The sequence below is a fragment of the Symphodus melops genome, assembly GCF_947650265.1.
Source record: "Symphodus melops genome assembly, chromosome: 10".
Classification (NCBI taxonomy): Eukaryota; Metazoa; Chordata; class Actinopteri; order Labriformes; family Labridae; genus Symphodus; species Symphodus melops.
This window is the reverse complement of record NC_136700.1, coordinates 14,982,024-15,002,992: the sequence shown is the minus strand read 5'-3', so window position 1 is coordinate 15,002,992 and position 20,969 is coordinate 14,982,024. Positions and strand designations below refer to the sequence as shown.

Here is a 20,969-nt window from a genome sequence, read left to right as displayed (position 1 = left end):
CAGCAGAACCCGCATCGTCAAATTATTGCTGGTACAACATTTTAAATGACCCCTTAAAAACACAACAATATTACAAGCGTTGTCTCTGTTGTTGACTTGCACTAAAAATGGATGTAGCTTTGTTGTTTCTTTTTTATTTGTTCGAGTGTGTACGAAAAGTTATCAATCTGAGACTCGCCTTTTGTCATAAAGGCCTCATGGTTGTCATGGTGATCCAGAAGTGGTCTGGTACCTCTGGCACCGCCCTTGAGTTTTAAATAACATTTTTTTCTTGCCCCATTTCTGTTCATAATGATGCTCCCTTATTCTCACTCATCACTCTCAGAATCAATATTTCTGATTCTGATTCTAATATATGTATCCCTTTAACAAGCTGTAAACACAAGTTCAAACAATTTCAGAAGCTGAATTGACTTGTGCCTCATTCTATGGGCTGCTTCCAGTGCCTCTGAGCAAACAAGTGCTTTGACTACGATTTCAGCTTCTGTCTCTAAGGCCTTCACTGCTCTCTGCCTTAAGAAAACATAATGCAAGTTTGTGTAATGGTCAATTGATCAATTGTATTATTGTGTCTTACTTTTAAACAGATTATTAAAGGATTAATTAACAGAGGATTAAATATTGATGGTTATTCTTACTGTTGAGATTAACCATCGTACTACAGTACTGGAAGCCAAACATATTGTTGTTATCTGCTCCTGAAATCTCCTGCAGGATGATCTGTCTCTGTAAGCTGGTCTCTTTAAATCTTTTTAAAGGTAGATTGAAGGTCTTGGAAGAAGATGCTTCAGGCTGACTTTCTGCACTGTGTGACACGTTGAACTGTGTTTGTAATTATACTATGCATTATGTCTGTAGCTCGATTGCTGTGCTGCTGCCCCTCGTGGCCGCAGATTCTTCATCTGAATGAGGTTTCTCCAGGTTAAATACATTTTAAATAAAAATTGAAAACTAAGTAGGCCCAAAATGTCTTCACATTCTCTTTTCACGTCGAAGAAACCCAAGGACACTTAACAAAAGTACAAAATAGGGCACCATAATAGGAGAACAAAGGAAGGAATAAAACACAAACAAGAGAATAGAAAATAACAGAAAACAAACAAATGAAAAATGTTGAATTATCTATGAACGATACTCCCAGTTTAATACGGGTTTGTTTAGTGCTTACGATGTGTTTGTGAAATTAGGGCGCTGCATAATGGAAAATAAACTTTATTAAGCATCAGAATAAGTGGACATTAAGTCTAACTGAGGATGCTATACAAGAGCTGCTGTGGTATTAACTCAAATGCTCCTTTACTTCATTTAAAGGCAAGGAATTCTGAAAAGTGCTGATGTTGTTAACTGTCTCATTACACTTAAACCTCCAGGACAACAGGATCCAGGTCTCAGCACTGTAACTCCTGTTTAAAGTTCCCTAAAGACAGCCAGACTCCTTTAGTGAAGACCAGATGGTTTCTCTCCTAACACAGTCATGTGCCTGTGCTCTCTTAATTTCATGCAGACCCCTTGCACCAGTTTAACCAAATTCAAGCTTTAACCGAGCCTTAATAGAGTGAGACAGAGTGGCGTTCACAAGCAGGGGTAAACACAGCCATTACAGAGCAGGCCCCGCTGTCTCAGCACATGCTTGGTCTGTGTCCACACTGTTTATTACCTCACGTTGTCATCACCGTGGCCTTGGTGTCAACGGCTGACACACATTTCTATCCGCGGTGCCTTCTGTCTCATATCAGATATTGGATGCAGGTGGCCGAGCGACCCCCACAACACACAGTGGGCTCAACCACCACAACTTGGCAGCAATACTAAAGAAAGTGATGCTCAGGAGGCAAAATCGTGTCGAGTGCTGAAAAGCTGAAAGAGGGAGCAGGGCATGAATTCTTGCTTGAACTTTTACTAGATCCAGACTTCTCTTTAATCGTGCTTGTAAATGAACGTTCTTTCTTTACTGAGATGGAGCTAGAGGGGACTGTGCTGAAAGGTCTGGTTGACACACACACACAAACACCCATACATACACACACACACATGTATTTATATAGCTTGGGGCTAGCATCCTTTATTAATTCTGCCTCAAGAAGAAACACGTTCCTTCAACGTTATCTGGTCACTTGGGTGCGCCAAAAAGAAGAATATAAACAAAACAGTGATATCATATTTTAAGTTGTTATGTTGAGCTGGTTGTTTAGAAGTTAATCCAAGAAATGTGCTTTTTAAGTTGTAGCACCAGACATCACTCGAGAGTATGCTACGAAGTTAGCGTTGGTCAAAGTGCAGATCATAGCACTCTGAAGCGTCTGAATACTTGTTGGTGTTTGAATGTTGTGTCCAATATTTGCTTCTCCGTTTCTTGTCCTTTATTATTATGTAGCAAATGGAGGAGCTGTGATGCAAGAGAAACGTTAGATTTCAGTATCCATACTGCGTATACTGTCAAGAGTCATGAGGAAGAGCTGTCTGTGGGAGCATGTGGGGGATACACTATGGACAGGTTGCCAGACAGTCACAGGGTTGACATGTGATATTTTCACACACACACAAAAAATAATACAAAATGCATTGAAATATCTGAAGTTTTTCTGGTGAGCTGCATTTGTGAATGCTCACAAACTTTCACATTTTTCAACACAACTTAACCAAAATAATTTTTCTTTGACTGAACACAGCAGGTACTATTAAGGTAATTTCACCGGAACGAGTGTGCAAGGGTGACAACATCTAAATCACGCAACCATTGAATTGTCGTGAAGCTGCTTCTTTTCTGCAAATATGTTCTTTACCAATCATTTGTTAGTAATGTTGTTGCATTCAGTCACCCTACCGTTGCCTTGCAATGTGCAATATTTACTTACAGTTTGGTTTGGATTCCTGAACCCTCTCAGATAAATATTTGGTACAGCATTAGTGTAAGACCAAATTGCAGGCTAGAACACCAAACAATGAGCTACACTACACTGAAAAGCTGCATGGCCGACCTGACGAACGAAAAAAAAAGTGAGGAAACAGAAACCTCCTTCATATCCAAACACACACACACACACACACACACACACACACGCACACACACACACACACACACACACACACACAACAACAAAACATGAGCACACATTGATATGTTTTGCGCTTAGCTTCCAAAAGGGGTAAACTCAGGTTGTATGAACTGGAATAAAGCGGAATCATTCTTTTGAGGAATCAATGAAAGACTGACTATTCTCTGCCATGAAACAGCCACTCACAAGCTCTGCCTCAGGCCTCAACAGAGATGCAGAGTGAAAACTAAAAGACAAGTTGATCTGCAGATGGACCAACACCCAGAAAATCAATCAGCCAAGACAGAAAAAAAAACAGACCGAGATGCCAAACACTGACACACTACCATACAGGGATTACATACAGTAGTATTAAAAACACATGGGAAAGGAGGAAACAGAGTGCAATAAATCTGAGGAAGACTTGTGAAACATCTTCATGACCAACCATCAGGTCCAGTTTCCTTTAAAATAATACTCCTAGATAAATCCACAGAGGTCCACATTCCTACCTTTGTCGACCGTATCTGTTTTTTGTCCATCTAACATAATGTACGACAGTAAGTCTGCCATTGTGGAATGTTAAGTTCACAAAAAGAATCGAATAATGAACAGTTTTCCCCTGTGACATTGGCTGGTCAGAGTGCAAATACAGGAAGTTATGATCCAAGTTCTCAGGATGAGCTACAGATGTCTCCATCAGTGATGTAATGTAATGCTAGAATCAGCTCTACCTACATGCGTGAGATCCATAAAGCAGAAACATAGAGCTTCCTGTACGAATTAGGTTTGAAAACTATCCAATTTATTTCAGCGATTATTTAGTCAGAAAGAATCCGATTGAGATGCACTATGAAGATGTTCTTTTATAGTTTGGACCCAGACGTTAAGTTGCACTTCCTTTGTTCCTCTTTAGTCCAGTTAGTGGCAGTAATGAGTAATGCTCCTATGAGCCAGTTTGCCACTTAGCAGTCAAAAACAAAAGAAGAGGAAGAAGACCCCTTTTTATCCATGCAAAGAGTGTGAACGAGACAGTCATAGAGGGGCTTTACATGAAAATACAGCAATCAGGAAGAAAAACAAACAGAACCATGACCAGCGAACGAGAACAGCCCTAAGGTTCAGCGCTTGTGACAGTTGCTTGTATACACGTCACACAGTAGGAAATCATGGAAGACACATATAAATGTGAATATTATATACAAAATAAAGCAATAAGTAGATGCAATGGAGAGAATGGAAAAAGCTTTATGTTGAAAAATAAATGAATGGGTGCCGACTTCTATGAGATGCGTTTGTTTAAAGAATGATATTGCCTGTCGTATTGTAAGCGTATTTAACTCAATATTTGTCAGTCTTTTCATACCAATTGATTGTATTCAGCCTGTCATCTCTTGTTACAGATTCTGCATTTTATAAAGATACATTTGGCCTTTTTGTCTTTAAAAGATCAGATGAAGAGAGACAGGAAGCGCTGAGAGGAAAGAATGAGGGGATGACATGCAGCAAAAGGGCGGAGGTCAGATTTGAACCCACGGTCACTGAGACGGTGACTGCAGCCTCTGCACACAGTCAACACCACTTTCTGTAAACTCTGGACCAGATTATGGTTTTAGAGGTGGACTATGTTATTCTGTGTTGTAGAACAAGAACCATCATCCACTCGCGTTTCACTAAACAGGACACAGTCCATGTTGAGATCTAAAGAACAGCCATTTTATAAAAATGTAGCTTAGCGTCTTTGAACACTTGTCCGTAAACTAATGCAGCTATTAATTGGATCTTAGACGCCATTTCTCCACACCAACTGAATCATCATTTCTCACTTTACAAGTCTGACTGTAAACAAAAATGGAAGTCTGGGCCAGAAGTCCTTTATGGCTCCTTTTGGTGCTCCGAAAAGTTGCCTGATACAATATTGTCAGGTATATATAATTTTGACATGGTCTTTTATACCTAAATTTTCACATTTCCTGATTTTGGTTTCTCGTTATTACTTCACTCTTTGTGTCCAAAAAGAACACAAAAAAACAAACTCGATGCTATCTGGAAAACTTTTTTCCTCGTGTAATCATTTAATGGATGAGTTTTCTACACTACACTACACTTTTTATTAATGTAATTGTTTTAGCAGTCAAACAAATAGCATCAACATGCTAACATCTTAATCAATAATGTAGAAATACTCTAAAGCCTTAGATCAAATTGTATTTTCCTGGTGTATTATGCTTAGCTGCAGTTGCCTCTACACAACAATAGAAACAATGATGAATACTGTCTTAGTGGAAGCATATAAAATTTATATGTAAATATATGTGCAAATATCTTACTAAAAATTGCATTTAAAAATGATGTGTAACCAAATATCCTACTTAAAACTGAAATAATAAAAATGTGTTGATTCTTTAAAACAGCTGAACCCCTGGGCTCAAACTCTTATAAAAGTGGATTATTGGTGCACATGCATCTGCACTGAGCACTGATTCAGTGAAGGCACCTGGCTGAACTAAGAACTTGGCAGACTGTTTCCTTTCATAATGATTCTGGCAGACAAGTGAGGAAATGTCTGTCTCAGGAGACACAAGAAGGCAAAACACTTTACTCATGAAATTTTCTCTTGCTTCTCTCCCTTTGTAGAGTTCACCAAGGAGAATCGAAGGACAGAATGTGCATGAGAGAAAGAGAAACCAGGGAGAATTTCAGATTACATCTCGTGTTTTTGTCCGATTCCAATCTGTAACTGTGATGTGTGAAAAACAAAGAGCCCGTGTCAAAACAAACACACCTAAAAACAACGACACGTTCCTGTGAAATGTCTGAGCAAGAGGAGGGACTGTTTAAAGGCCCTGGCAGGCAGGCCACCTCTCGAGAGCCAAGGAATCAAACAGAAAAGCCACTGCAGCATGTGTGTTTGCGAGCCTGTGGGGGGTAGGAACCAAATATCCTCTGTTCTCCTCTCTGTCCCAGCAGGACTTTCCAAAACACTCACAAACATTGTGCTGTTTGGTTTGACGGTAGAAAGAACAGACACTGACTGTAACAGGATAACACTTAGAGACAAGAGGAACAAGAAGCTTTTGTATATGCTTACTGTAAATGTTTACCATTTAGAAATGACAGATCCTTGGTTTCTTCTCTAAGTGTAAACACAGTTTAGCTGTTTTTCTTCCTTTTTCTCTTTTTGTTTTATTCTCAAAGACGTCCCCAAGTCCTTTAATACAGACTTGTTTGTATATTCTCTTATCAGGTTGGAACAGGTTTGTTAACATTCATATATTTCATTTATATTTTAAATCCAAATATAATAAGATAGAATAAAAGAATGAAACGTGGGCTATTTACAGAAGAGAGTTAGATGAAAATCTTGATACCACCTTGATACCTGTTGATGTAAGAGATGTAATTATCGGGCCAGTTCACTTAGCTTACCTCATAGAAATAACAGAAAGCAAAAGGCAAGCTTTTTTTAAAGATAACAATAATATATAAATGCACCATGTAGCTACCAAAAATATATATTTTCTACACTATTTGTATATTCAGACACATATCCTGTCTTTGTTGGTGAGCTTTAGGACTAGAGTTGCACAAGCTGTTCCCCTGTTTCTAGTCCTTTTGGTAAACTAAGCTAACAGTTTGCTAGTTTTAGCTTTATAATTAGCCACCGTGCAAGCCTACATATCTACTGCACATTCCAATCCTTTAAGTTTCTTCTAAAAGCAAAATATGGAGTCATCTTGTGTATTTAAGAAATGTTTAACTTTTCCTCGAGTGAAATATTTTCATGTGACAACCTTGTTCTAAGCTTGAACTGCAGATAAACTCATTAACATAGTTTTAATAGAGTGGAGCGTTAGTTGGTTTAGCCACAGCACTCCAGGCACTTGAGTTCAAAGGAGCAGGGATGAATGGTTTTACCTTTAACTACCCAGAAACCCCCACAGAAAAGCCTCCTCCAATCAAAGCAACGCTACTGTCACAGTCTGCTTCTGCAAAGTGAAAGCATAAGGTTTGAACTAGACCTATTGAAGACTTAACAACATGTTGTCCTCTGAAGATGATTCTACAAGGTTTCACTCAGCTTGACACTGTCTTTACTTATGCAAGTCTGCAAGGCACCAATAGCGTACACTGGTTCATAAGTAAGCATAAGCATTTCCTTTATCAAGTAATTGAAACTCACCATATTGGCACCGGGTCCCTTTAAAGCCCAGCGGACACTGACATATCTGGTCTCCAGTCTCTGCACATCGGCCTCCATTGAAACATGTATTGGCACCACACACTCCTGCGGAAACAATTATATCATACACCACACTACTGCAGATTTATCAACGCTGAATGGTTCATTGAGTTCTCCATTTGAAAAGGTTTGCTACGTTCATGCCTATACAATAAACGTAAAGTGAGTTTAATTGTACTAACCCTAAGATATACTTAAACAATGCCATTACTCACTATGCAGACAGCCTGCCTCTTCACCCTTCTGAGTCCAGCCTGGGCAGCACCTATAAACGGTGTGCATATCCATGCTGTACACCTGCCTGTACACTGTGTAGTATGCTGTCCTGGGGGGAGAAACTGTGTTATAATTATATTTGTTCATTTCAGAGTTATATTCTGTCTGTCACCTCAAAGATTTAAAAACATTATCTCTTATCTGATACACCTTATACACTCAGCTGTGGATGTGCTGGTATTCAGTACAACTGCACTATACCATGTGATATTGTTTAATACATTAGGATTACAATATGGCCTAAATACATCTGTGTTATTCAAATGGTCTAAATATAGAAACCTCACTTCATCAGTCTTGTTAGATGCCCTTTTTAGTGTATTTAGATTTTTCTTCACCCAGTGATTCCAGAAGAACATATAGCTTGCAAAAAACAAAGGCACTTCTCCAACAAAAACTCTAAAACCAATGCATTGGATCAGGGTGAGTAAAACACTCTAAATTAGCCATATAAAAGCATAAAGCATGTGTTGTCAAAGCATTTTTCTCTTACCTTCTCTCATAGCCCATACACCAACTGTGGCTGTTGCAGCCCTGTTTCCAGACTTTCACTATGCGGGTAAAAGCCTGGACACAAGGCTGACGGTTACCCAACACGGACAACTCCTGATCAGCACAAACATTTGGCCTGTGCATGGAAAACACATAAATGAGAAAAAGACGGACAAAAGCATACTTAAACTTTGTTTCAGACTTCAGCGATCAATCGACTGAAGAACACTAAGGCACAATGGACTATATAGGCCATAAAGTGACAATGGCAACCTTTCAGACCCTCATTTCCATTGCTGTATAATGAATGCTGAAGGTTCCTGTGTTAAGAAGTTAGTTAAAGTGGTGCTTTCACAGGTGGTCAAAATGTCAAAAGCAGAGCTCATGAGCTCTGTAAAACAATTATGCATGATTAAGGAAAATAAATAAAAAGTTCCTGTTTTGACACCCACTATGCATGCAATAAACAGTAGCACAGTGGTTCCCAACCTTTTTTCCTTGGGGGCCCCCACAATTTAATTGTACACCCCCCCCCCCCCCCCTCCCACACACACACACACACACAGACACACACGAATGATCACGTGTTCAATTCCCAGTTATTGTATTAAATACATGCTAATTTTACTTTGACAACCTCAGGCAGAGTATTAAAGGACCCTGAACCCAGGTTGGGGTCAATGCAATCATTTCAAAGAATAAATTACTTTTCCAGTGACTGTTTGTGTGTCGGGTTGTATAGTCATTGAAAGTAAGTGTTGTTGTTGTTGTTGTTGTTTACTGTACAGCCCTGTCGTCATTGCAGGTTTCCTAAATGAGAAGTGTCCTGCTCCATAAACCATCTGGCTGCAATACAGACCAGTCACAAGTTAATTAGGGGAAGTATCCTGCATTTCTGGTAATGAACACGATTCCTTTATTCTAACCCGGCCATTTTATTTAAAAACCCGTACTACTGAAACCACAAAACAAATCACATTCCACTGAAAGCTATTATGCAGAAGCACGTTATTGCAGTGCTATAAAACACATCCATCGTCAAAGGGGATCTAAAGAGCGACTCCTTGTGGATATTTACCAGAGGAAACGACAAAGTTTGCAGACAAAAGCAAACGTGTATCATTTGAAAAACCTGGACTGTATGCTCGATCAAAGTCAATAAGCGATGTCAACCTTTTTAAGGCCAGTTGCTTCAGTTTTATTAGTTGTAGGCTATAGATTATTTCGTTTTAATTCATAGAGAATGTTTACAAAAGTCAGATAAGAGGCAATTAAAATTACAAATTAAAATATAACACGTCACTTACATGCCAAGTTGAAGCTCCAAAGCGGGGGCCACGTGCAACGTGCAGATAAATATCACACAGAAAATACTTTGAAACATTATTTCAGCCATAGACACGGAGAGAAGTGTTCAGCCGGCGCTGCCTCTCTGTCCATCAAATGAAGAGCATCCTGATAGTTATGAAAAGTCCAGCTTTAGACATCACTCAGAAGTTGATGCTTTCCTTCTATTATTATTTGCCGAGATCAACACGTTATTTACCGTACACTGAATATACACTGAATAAGCAGAGTGAGGGCTTGTCTCACGTCAATCGCAGTAGAGTGACTCAGGTTTAACGCACCACCCACAGTCACTGAGTCCCCCCCCCCCCCCCCCCCCCCCCCAAGAAAAAAAAAAAAACAGGACGTGAATGACTTGTGCATGAGCTTATAGATAGTCACCCCCTAAAATATACCTACATACTTCCATTACCATTCAGAACTTTGTCATCTTTGGCAATGAAAACGAGATTAAGCTTAAACAGTTAGGAAATTTAATAAAACCCTATGAGTAAAACGCAGCTCATTTAGGCACTACTTCACTGACTAACAGATCTGAGGACATGGCAATAGTCCATTTAATTGTATAATCTATTTAAAATATTGCTTTTGCACAGGTGTAAACTTAGACATTAAGCCCTACATAATTCATCCTCGGAAATGTTCAATAAACAATGACCACTTAACCAGAAACACATAGAACCACATTAGATATTTCCATCATAAAAAGTGCCACAGCTGCAAGAAAATGACAGAAATAATGAGTTGTAGGCTATTAAAAAGTAACAATCAAAGGAGCAATAAGTCAACGACCTAAATTAGCAGCCTTCAGAGTGGGCTAGATAGACTACAATCAACGCTGAAATGTAATAATAAGACACCATTTTGAGAGTTATGTGTGTTCTGAAATGTATTTTTCGGATGCATTGGGTACATTCTAAACAGAAGGAAGTCATCACCCTTTTCATACGTGTATGGAGCCGAAAAGGTAAAAAATAAATAAACTCTCGTGTTTGCGCTTTTAATTTAAACAATAGGTGCATCGTCGTCACTTCCTGTTGAGCTTTGGCACCTTACTTCCTGTTAGTTCAGAAAGCGGAAGAAGAGAGGAGGATCCTCTCCCGTATCAACACAAGGAGATGCCCAATAGCTACAGCATCTTTCAAACCTACACTTATTTGTGCTCTCGGATGAATATTTAGATTTATCTGTGTTCTTTGGTAATCAATAGTCTAATCTCTGGATAAGAAGCTTTTATCAGCCACAAACAAAACGGTAAGAGAGCGGAACTAAAGGCATCTGACGATAATGGCGCTAATGCGTCGTCTAGCTGACTAACCCGTACTAACCTTAAAGCTTTAGGGTTTTATTTAGATCTCTTAAATAATTCAGCTTACTTAAATAGACAGCAGTAGATTGCTGGATTACTGTCTGTCTGCTTCAAACACTGGTGATCGTTACTCTTAAAATAAGTGGTGTAATAACCGCTATCATAAATGTAACCCCATTAGCTTACCTGATTTTACTCAAGTGTATTATCACCGACGTATTATCATTAAATCTATTAGTTTGTTTGGCGATCAAGACATACATATGTTGTAATGTTATTTTAAAATAGTCGGAATAATGTCTTTCTTTCTTTCGCCTTTAAGTCAGGAGATACTAAGTGATCATCATGTGATCTTTCTAACTCTCCTGCCCTCTGTTCATTAACTGATGTGTAGAGAAGATCCTCCAGATATTGTCATGTGTCTATAAGTAGATGCTGCCTTATTAGGTGTGTCAGTAGGTGAGCAGAAAAACATGTTCAACAGGAACCGAAAATGAAATCAGATCACAGGAATCTTTCATTTCATGTTGGCATGTTTCTGCCCTTGCTGACCTTCTTTTTTTTTTTTGGTGCCTAACAATTAGCTTTGTGTTTCTGAACAAATCATTCCAGAGATGAACGGAGCAGCGTTCCCTCCCCCCACGGCTGAGATGGCTGAAATGAACCGTATCCAGTACGAGCTGGACTACACCGAAGGGATCAGCCAGAGAATGCGCATCCCTGAGATGCTCAAAGTCGCTCCTCATGGCCATGGCGATCCCAATGTTGGACCCCAGGATGTCTCCCACAGTGTCATCATGCAAGTCCCGGAAAGAATTGTCATTTCAGGTCAGTGTTCTTTAAACTATTCTTGAAATGTAGCGTCTGTCTTTACTAGTTTGTCTTTTATTAGAACTTATCATAAGTGTCTGTTGAGTGACTTTGCAGATACTCGATAAATGCCTCTATCAGCGGCTCTGGACTTTGTCCGACAATTTCCTGATTAGTGATTGTTATCCTATCAGTTCTTTTAAGACGGGTGTTATTCAGTGTCAGTGCAGTGATGTTTTCAGATACATGTAGAGTGAGAAGACTGAAGTCGTGTCTTAGACTGACAAAAGTACTTCCACGATATGACGCTTTTGAGTGGAGTAAAATTGCTTCCTGAAAAACTTCAATTCACACCTCCCTCTGATAGGAGACAGTGACTCCCAGTTCTCCAGACCCAGAGACCTGGACCTCATCAGTCAACACCACTAGAGACCCTGTCACTGAAGACCCCGCCCCGAGTCCTCACCCTCAGTGAGCAGCCCTTAGATTTCATGGAAGAGGAGAACCGGTCGGCTCAAGACAGCGAGGAGGGGGTGAGTAACCAATCAGGAGTCTTCAATGAATCGAGTCATTGTCTAACAAAAAAAACCAAACAAATCATAAATGACTCTGTTATTCTTTGCAGTTGCGACCACAAGGGCGGTTGCGGCGAGAGCGCTCGGCGAGCGAGAATGCGGCCCGTCAAAACAACCAGCTGATGCGCAACGATTCAGCGTGAGTATTGATGTGCCGCCGTGACCTCGGTGCGAGCTTCATCTCGTCCCGTCCACGTACGCACTAGCATGCCGCATCTTTCTTTTGGTTCCGTGTTCCCTTCAGTCCTCTGTGTCGCCGCGGCGCCGCTTGTGATCCGCTTGGCTTGTGACACCGTCGACACTGCTGTTCTGTTGGGAGAACTTTTTCGCCGCTTCACTGATGACGCTCATCCATTAACAGTGTGATTTCAAAACATGCCGTGCACTCGTCGTTTGATTTGATCGTCACTCGGGATGTTTGGAACACTGCAAAGGGATCCTTAGTGTATAAACACACTCATTTCCCCACAAAACACAATCGTAAACCACGCAAGGAACATCGTAACACAGAATCATAATGTGAGTGTAATACATGATATTAAGTTATTCATACAGCACGTATACATGGACAAGCTTAACTCATTTGATTTTTTTGAATTCTTGACACGGCTACTTTGAGAATGGAATCTGATCACAAACACAGTCCAACAGTTTGTAGAACCACACAAGGTGCTTTTGTGTTGCCATGTCCTGACCCCCTCCCTCAATAAAAGTGCATGTGACGAAACAGACTGATCTTGTTCAACGATCTGTCTGAATAATTCGTTGGAATCATTTGCACTGCAGTGCCTTTAGTTCTTCTTCTTTTTTTTTTTCTTTTTTTTTTTTTTTGGCGGTGGGGTCGTTGGCAGGTCAAATCTTTGGCTCATGTAATTTGCAATGTATAACAAAATCAGAAAAGTTGAGGACAGCTCCTTTTCCTTATTTCTCTTACCCCACCCCGTCCTCCCCTCTTTCTTTCCTCTGTTATCCTTTTCTTCCCCTTCTCTCTGAACTGGCTGCCCTCGTACTGTGGGCCTCTGAGCAGTGCGACCCCGTCCCCCCCCGCCACAGTCCGTCCCTGCCCCTCCCTCACCGTGACCGAAGAAGAACACAACCTTTACAGCGCTAGCGGTGTTCTATCTTTCCTCCAGTCCACGACACGTCGGGCCTACCAGCAGGTCCTGGAGGTCTTGGATGAGAACCCTGGCAGGTGACCTTCCAATCGTCTCGCTTGATTTGATTAAAAAAAAAAAAAAAAAAAAAGTTCTTTAGTGTTTAAGGTATTGGTTAGGGAGAGCTGTGTCGGATGTCTTTGGTTGTTGGTCGTAACATTACAAATATTCAAGGTGCTATATGTAACTTTAAAAAAAATACTGCCTTGGTAGCGATACCGCATGCCTAACGGACAAATAATTTACAGTATGTAAAGCTACAAGTTACATAAACGTTTTTTATCTCCCACTAAGAAGCCAAAGTTTAACTGACGTGAAAAAATGGATGTTCACTGTCTGTCTGTGTTGCCGTCATGGGAAAGAAATCGGGTCAGATTTTCCGCCAAAGCTCCAACATATGTCATTTCATTTGCGTTCCCAACATCCTCCTCACTCGGCTTACAGAAGTCAACGGTGCAAACTACAAAAACTCATCACACGCTCCTGCCCGCACATGTGTATGACCACTTCCTCCGTACGAGCGTGTGTGAAGAGCGCGGCTCACCGGCGTCGCTACAAACGCAGTATATTCCAGCACCTTTTAAACGCCGCGTTGGTCGGTCTTTCTGGAACGTTCCGTGACCTTTTAATGGCGTCGGAAGAGTTTGGAGTGTTTGTGTGATGCACTCAGAGAGGCAATGCTTAACCATTGTCTAACCAACTGTTTTTAATATTCAGTCACCATATTAACACAGCAGCAGCATGTATTGATGAAGTGACATCATTTATCCTTTTGGCTATCATACCTTTCCAAGCTCAGGTAGGCCCTTACTGCTTACTGTTGTGGAGGTGTTTTGCTAACCATGTAACCAGCACCTCATGTTTGCACACAGACATGTTAGCGTGTTGCTTTCTTCGAGGTGTACTCCGATGCGATGTGTGTATGTGTGTGTGTGTGTGTGCATGTATGCAACACTGTTCCATCTACATTTCTCTATCTTTCTTCCTTTTTTCCTTCTCCCCCTACCCTGTCCCCCCCCCCCCCCCCCCAACCTCTGTAGCAAACCATCACTGCGAGGGGGGTCAGCATCAGGCTCCAACCCCCTGCATGACTCCAGGTAACCTCACCTGGCTATCTTCATTCTGATCCTTCGTCCGTTTCCTTATCCTTTTCTTCTTGCCATTATTACTTCGGCTCCAGAAAGAAAGTCTGGTTAAATGTTGTTGTTGTTGTTGTCGTCGTGCTCAGCTGGAGTGATAGATAACCCTAACATGTTGCCGTCTCAGTGGTACCCTATGAGTGAAGTGCTTTTTCTCAAAGCGTCTGTTCTGGTCTCCAGGCTCACACTGACAACATTTGAAGCGTCAATGGACGCGGGGCAAGACGACATGACGGTGGTCGATGCTGCAACACTTCGACGTCAGGTGAGCTCTTCATAAATCCTCCACCTTGTGTCCCTCAGCTGAGTATGGAGCCCCCCCCCCCCCAAAAAAAAAATAAAAAAATAAAACTTACATTTAAAAAATATATATATATAAAATAAAAAATAAATCCTTTTCCTTTTGAATCTGCAGCTCATCAAGTTAAACCGGAGGCTCCAACATTTGGAGGAGGAGAACAAGGAGCGAGCCAAGCGCGAAATGATCCTGTACTCCGTGACTGTAGCTTTCTGGCTGGTCAACACCTGGGTGTGGTTGCGACGTTAAGAGCTAGCTTAAAATTTCTGCCATCACCGTGACAGAAGAACGTATTCTTCCCCCCCCCCCTCCTTTATTTTACTGGTATGTGTCAAACGTTCGCTTTGCGCTGCACTCAGTCCCTGTGCGAGACACTCATCATCACATAATGCACTAGTCTGTTGCGCACAGGGCTGATCGTTTGCTTTTGTTTATTTAAAACATGTACAGTTTTATTTTTTTACTCTTATTTGGTCCTGTCTCATCTTCTCGTGTTTTGGTTTTTATTAGAACTCTTCTCGCTCTATGCTAAGCATGACTTGTAAATATGAGCCCATATCACTCCAGAGATGCAGTAAAGCATCATTTACCAATAAAAGACAGATAGAAGAGGAGCTGCGATGTCCGGATGGAATATGTGGAATATTTATTGTGGAGAGAGTGATACGTGACTTGAGATGGGAAATGTGATTCATTTAGTAAAACTATACATATTATGTGTTGTCCTGTATTTTATTGCAGAGAATGTCTTCTGTATTATTTCTGACTCGGGCTTCAAAGGTTGCTTCACACACGGGCGTATTGTCATCAGCAGCTCGGTCCACTGATGCACACGTCTCTACGGTTCTGCTGTAATGTAAGAGAAAGGAACACACTGGATGAACCTGAAGCCATTTCTTCTGTCAATCTTTGTATTTTTCACTCTTCTGAAAATGAATACTCTTGCAAAAAAATTGCACCGCAAGACAGACAAAGGCTGGAGAAGATCACGTTCTGTGAGATTTATTCTGCATTCGACCATGTGACAGTTAACACCCACGTCGCCAGTTTTTTGTTTCAATTCAATCACGTTCGGCATTAAAATGTACTTCCCTCACTTTTTATTTCTAAACTATTCTCTTTAGAATTAGAGCTGTGGACCTGAGTTGATTTGAATGCTCACACACAGCCAGTCTAATAAACATTTCTTAACATTTAATAAAGTCTCTCAACAGAAATCTCAACGTTGAAAGCGTCATTCCAGCTCCTCGATTAAGCAGCGTGACCGGGACGCTGGAGATGCGCTTTGGGCTGATTTGGACCGTCCCACTGGTTCAAAAATGAGTGGCTCAAAGATGTCCTCGTCCTCGGGATACACCAGTGATGAATAGCTGCCGGAAACCTTTTGGGATCTGTCGGTGTCACCCAGTAAGAACAGAGAGTTTTTGCCGCGGTCGAGGATGTGGATGTTTTTCTCCTGACTCTCGCTCGGTTCGTCCTCGTCGTCGCTGCCTTGTAAGAGCTCTATTTTTGGTTTAAACGCTTGCTGAGAGGAAAGTCGCTCTGGGAAGTCGTCTGTGTCCACGTCCTCAAGGTCAGGCAGGTCATCGAGGCACAGGGAAGGACAAGATGGGAGGTAAATGGTTTCCAGCTGCTCTTCGTCTCCCAGCTCTGTAACCAGTGGTCCAGGACCCACAGCAGGAGGAGGAGGAGCTGCCCAGACCGGTTTCTTTTCAGACTCCTTCCTCATGTTTGCTGCCTCTCCCTCACCTTCATTCCTCAAAAACTGATCTCCACAGGACTGCTGCTCATCTCCTTGTTCTGATTCTATCAACACTTCTGTGACGCTCTCTTGTTCTTGTGCGGGACACTGTGGATGTCCCTCTTCTTCATCTTCTCTCACGAGCTGCATTTCTGTTTCTGTCTCCTCAAACGTGTCTCCTTGAAAATCTTCACCTGACTCTTCTTCTTCTACATGGTCACTGTCGGTATGATGCTCAGAAGACTCCTTTGCTGACCGACTCTGCAAAAACTCTTCATGGGCTTCTATGCTGTCCTGCACAAAGGCTTGAATCTTCTCCTCGTCAGAAGACGTCAAAATCTCTGCGTCGTCTTCCTCAGATGGAGTCTCCGGAGCGGCAGAAGCCTCAGTCGCCCCTGAAATGAAACGGAATGCGTGTTGTGTAAAAAAAAAACGCCAACCCACATTTACATCCATAGACGAGTGGTAAAAGCCGAAATCAGCTCACCTTTCTCCTGTATCTCTCGAAGGCGCTTTCTCTCCAGGGCCGCCCTTCGAATCTTCGCCATGCCATCCAAGCTGTCCTGAATCTTCTTTCTCTCTCGTGTTTCCCATTGCTCCCTCTCTCCACGCTCGCCATCCAGTCCCCCAGCTGCCCACGCCTCTGCACACGCCCTGTCTTTGGGGAACACCGGGCGATCGTCGAGGAAGGTGAGCTGCTTGAGGCGCACGATCAAGGTCTTCCTGTAGTTTGGTATTTTTCTCACCACGTCGTTTCCCATGAGATTTAGCACCCGTAGCTCCGGCATGGCCTCCAGTATGGGGAGTATGTCAGTGTCGTGTAACAGATTGTGTGACAGGTCCAACACACTGATAGCCACACATTGGCTCAGATGCTCTATGTCCTCCACACTCTCCAGCTTGTTATGGGCAATCTGCAGAGTGCTCAGACAAGGAAGACCAGAGATGTTCTCAATCATGTGTATGTAGTTGTTGGACACATTTAGGGTGCAGAGCTTTTTCAGGGGCTCCAGGTTTTCCAGCTTGTTGATGAGGTTCTGCTGAAGGAACAAGCAGCGCAGATCACCCTGGGCCTCCAGGTTCTCGATGCGCTGGAGACCATTGCTCTCCAGCCAGAGACACCTCAGTCCGGTGTACTCGTCTAAGTTCTCAATGATGGAGAATCCTTTAAAATGCAGATACAAGGTGTCATTGAGGCAAGGCGTGGAGTAGAGTTTGTTCTGCTTACAGTGGTCTTTGAGGAACGCCTTGGTCATTCGTGGTCCTGAAGCTTTTTCTTGTTTCTCTTGACGTGGGCTTTGAAAATGATCCCTATTTTCATTTAATTCTTGAGTCTCCTTCTTTGTCATATTATCCTCTCCGTAGATTGAAGAAGTTATTTCCACATTTCCACCTCCCGTTTGGGTGGATGTCATCACTTGGTCTCCCATTGTTTCCTGGACTTTAACAATAGACATATCCTAAATAAGACCAATAAAAAAAAACAATAAGTGAAATCTTACTTCTTATTTTGTCTGCGTTTAGTATAACAGCTGGTAATTTGCTCAGCCGCCTGTTGTATTTTCAAACGATGGTTAACGTTTGAGTTAGTTACCATGGTTACGCGTGTTCATTACGGTGGGACCGGATGTTGTCTCTTGTTCGGAGTCGGACAGTTTTGGTGGTTGCACCCTGCCCGACATTGCTCGACAATGGCGTCCGGGTACATATTAAATCGTGGTGCGCTAACATTGGGAATTCACTGTCAGGGTGTTTGCAGGAGCGTGTCTTTAACGCCCGTGAGAGAGAAGAAACGATGGATGAAAGCGTACATGTACCTCATGGCACGGAAGTTAAAGCTCGAGGGACCTCCAGCGCCGACACCACGGTGAGCTTTACACAAGAGTTCACACACACAGCATCTCAAGGCCATCCACTTACTATATCAGATAATATTAATGTAATATTCTCAGACAAATAAGACTGCATTTTAAAGGACGTGTCGTACATTACACGTGTAGCTGCGTCTGTTAGATCTAAAGTTTATAAAGTCTACAGATGCCTCCTTTATACGGTTAGTGTCTTGTTTATTTTGTTTTTTATTTAGATTTTTTTTGTCATGCTATTGGATCTATACTATTTGTATAATCGTTTAGACTGTCTGCATGGCTCAGCACATCATTCCTAGAGGAAGCCAAGGCTCCAGGATGAATTCTGTTTGACTTTCTTTCAGCTCTCAAAAGCCTCACTGGGATCATCAGGCTGAAGTTCAGGCTTTCAGCAGCCGCCTCCAGGAGAACTTCTCCCTGGAGCTCCTGAAAAACGCCTTCATCAACCCGTGTTACCTGCAGGCGGAGCTGGAGAGGAGGCAGGGCTTAGGTGTGGACCCTGAGAGCATCGCTCTTCTTCTGGAAGATAACACTCAGCTGAGTCAAAAAGGAGCTGATTTCACTCAGAGCTTCCTGACTGACTGGTGCAGGGCGAGCTTCCCCAGCCTGCCAAATGACGGAGTGGAGAGTATTGTGCGCCACCTCACCAGTTCAGCAGTCATTTCCCATGTTGCGAGAAATCTTGGCATCGACGACCTCGCCATGAGTGCAGAGTGCCCTGTTCCTGATGATGTTCTTCACTCTACATTCACGGCGGTGATCGGAGCTCTACAGGAAAGTAGTGGAGCCGAGCGCACTGGATTTTTCCTCAGGGTAAGAGGCTTTGAGGGAAATGATTATAGCTACTCTAAAAAAAAAAAAAAGAACTAATAATTACTTTTAATTGGGATTTTTGTTTGTACAGACGCATGCCAATTTCAATTTCGGTTTCAACTTTATTTGTAAGAGACCGAGTGCAAGTAGATGAATGTGAAACATACTTTACAGGGGTAGATGAGCATGTGACAACAAACAGTGATGACATGCAGTGTTGATTATAAGAACAAAAATAATGTAATATAATAATGTGCAATATTAAAACATTGATGTAACCATTTGATGCAGGTTAAAAAAAATCTATAAAAACATACATTGTTCAGCAATTACATTTTTCTTTTCCCCTTGCTGTAGGATTTCTTGGTCACTCAGCTGATAGGAAAGGACCTGTTTGACATGTGGACAGTTGTCAACCCGATGGGACTGCTGGTGGAGGAGCTCACAAAGAGGGAAACTCCTCTGCCCGAGCCTCGTCTCATCAGGTCTGCTGGAGCCAGCACCGTCCTGCCTTTGTACTTTGTTGGCTTGTACAGGTATGTCAAGTGTTGAGGATGCGGTCACCTAATATAGTATAGAATAATGGAAGACTTGCAGGGGGAGACATCCATGTTAATTCAGAAACAGACTTGATGATTAAAAGTGTTCACTGCTTGTTTTACCAATGTTTTCTTTTTCTTTGATTTAGCGACAAAACGCTTCTGGCCCAGGGTCCAGGAGAGACACTCGTCGCTGCAGAGGAAGAAGCAGCTCGCGTGGCACTCAGGAAACTCTTCGGCTACACTGAGAACCGCAAACCCTGGGACTTCTCTCCACAGCAGCAGCACAATCACAAGCCCTTAATTCAATCAGCCATCAGCAATTAACAAAAGAATCCGGACTGTTTGTGTTGGCTATTTAAATGTTACTTCCCACATGAGAGAGGGAGAGAGTGAGTTTGAGCATTATTGGCCTTACAAAACCAAATATTAAGAAATGTGATAACATATTTAAGAGTAAAATCCACTGGTGTCATAGCTAGAAGATATTGGTCCAGAAGTATATGCCACATCTGGCTGTTCTTGTAAATACTACATCTGTGTTTGGATTACAACTTTCTTTCGAACATATTGCTAATATGTAATAAAAGTTATACATTATACATATATTTGTTTGTTTATCAACCATTTACCCATGACTGTCCATACATCTATTAGTGTTTATCATTATTATTCATCTGGTGATGTTCATTTGATACCTTGAACTTCTATATTTGTTGTTTGTGTTGTATATGCGGGGTCACGGCTGTATATTGTAGCCCTGTGATTAACAGGTGATCCGCCTGGGATGTGTATGAGGTAAAGTGACGGATGGATAAATTGTGTTATAGTCATGGCACATGGATTTGACAAATAATTTCCATTCACATTTTTCAATTAAACCTTTGCCCAGTTTTTGTGGCGTTATTTCACATGAAGGTGAAACATTAACCATAACGTATTTTGTTTTGTGCTAGTTACAAATGTATCACAATCCTAATTCTAAGAAAGAAGCATTGATTCCGCATTTAGTTGTAGCCCTTGATATTAATGCAGAACCTATGCTAATCCGCAAGGGGGCGCTGATGTCTTTCTGAAAGACCAGCTAGCGTGCTTTGAACTGTCATGAGTACAACCAAAGAGGTCCGTCTATGAGACAAGATAGTTCACGTCTTCATTTTTTTAACCTTCGTAGCGCTTTGGGTTTTCATAGGAAATTCATCGGACAAATAATCTAGTGCCATATCTATTGACAGTAATTTTATGATTCAATTGCAGGATTGCCATGACTATAGCCAAACTAATATAAAGGCTCCAGTGCATAAACTAAAGCATTTAAATGATGTTCATT

General features: G+C 41.7%; 4 protein-coding genes across 4 annotated transcripts in view; 2 read left to right on the top strand and 2 right to left on the bottom strand.

The window, feature by feature from the left end:
* The window catches only part of egfem1 (EGF-like and EMI domain containing 1), a 54,227-nt gene extending 44,583 nt beyond the window's left edge, over positions 1-9,644 (bottom strand). Inside the window, exons 1-4 of the mRNA XM_079353620.1 lie at positions 9,354-9,644; positions 8,048-8,182; positions 7,494-7,603; positions 7,219-7,323 (exon numbers count right to left, since the gene is read on the bottom strand). Of these exons, the coding sequence (XP_079209746.1) occupies positions 7,219-7,323; positions 7,494-7,603; positions 8,048-8,182; positions 9,354-9,442 (439 nt within the window). The 5' untranslated portion in view covers positions 9,443-9,644. The remainder of the gene's footprint in view (positions 1-7,218; positions 7,324-7,493; positions 7,604-8,047; positions 8,183-9,353) is intronic.
* Positions 9,645-10,439: 795 nt separating this feature from the next.
* Positions 10,440-15,394, top strand: mffa (mitochondrial fission factor a). Its single transcript, XM_079353331.1, is given in 9 exon segments — positions 10,440-10,647; positions 11,315-11,530; positions 11,880-11,921; positions 11,924-12,045; positions 12,138-12,226; positions 13,115-13,279; positions 14,282-14,338; positions 14,561-14,645; positions 14,796-15,394. Coding segments are annotated over 8 exon segments (906 nt in total). The 5' UTR covers positions 10,440-10,647; positions 11,315-11,316; the 3' UTR covers positions 14,928-15,394.
* Positions 15,395-15,664: 270 nt separating this feature from the next.
* dnaaf1 (dynein axonemal assembly factor 1) lies at positions 15,665-17,876 on the bottom strand (the record flags this gene model as incomplete). Its single annotated transcript, XM_079353322.1, has 2 exons — positions 15,665-16,814; positions 16,907-17,876. 2 exons carry the CDS (start codon positions 17,874-17,876, stop codon positions 15,913-15,915), a joined length of 1,872 nt encoding a protein of 623 aa, XP_079209448.1. The 3' UTR covers positions 15,665-15,912.
* Positions 17,877-18,014: 138 nt separating this feature from the next.
* mrpl44 (mitochondrial ribosomal protein L44) lies at positions 18,015-20,241 on the top strand (the record flags this gene model as incomplete). Its single annotated transcript, XM_079353330.1, has 4 exons — positions 18,015-18,286; positions 18,632-19,100; positions 19,458-19,636; positions 19,789-20,241. The coding sequence occupies 4 exons, from the start codon at positions 18,015-18,017 to the stop codon at positions 19,964-19,966; spliced, it is 1,098 nt and encodes a 365-aa protein (XP_079209456.1). The 3' UTR covers positions 19,967-20,241.
* Positions 20,242-20,969: the final 728 nt, after the last annotated feature.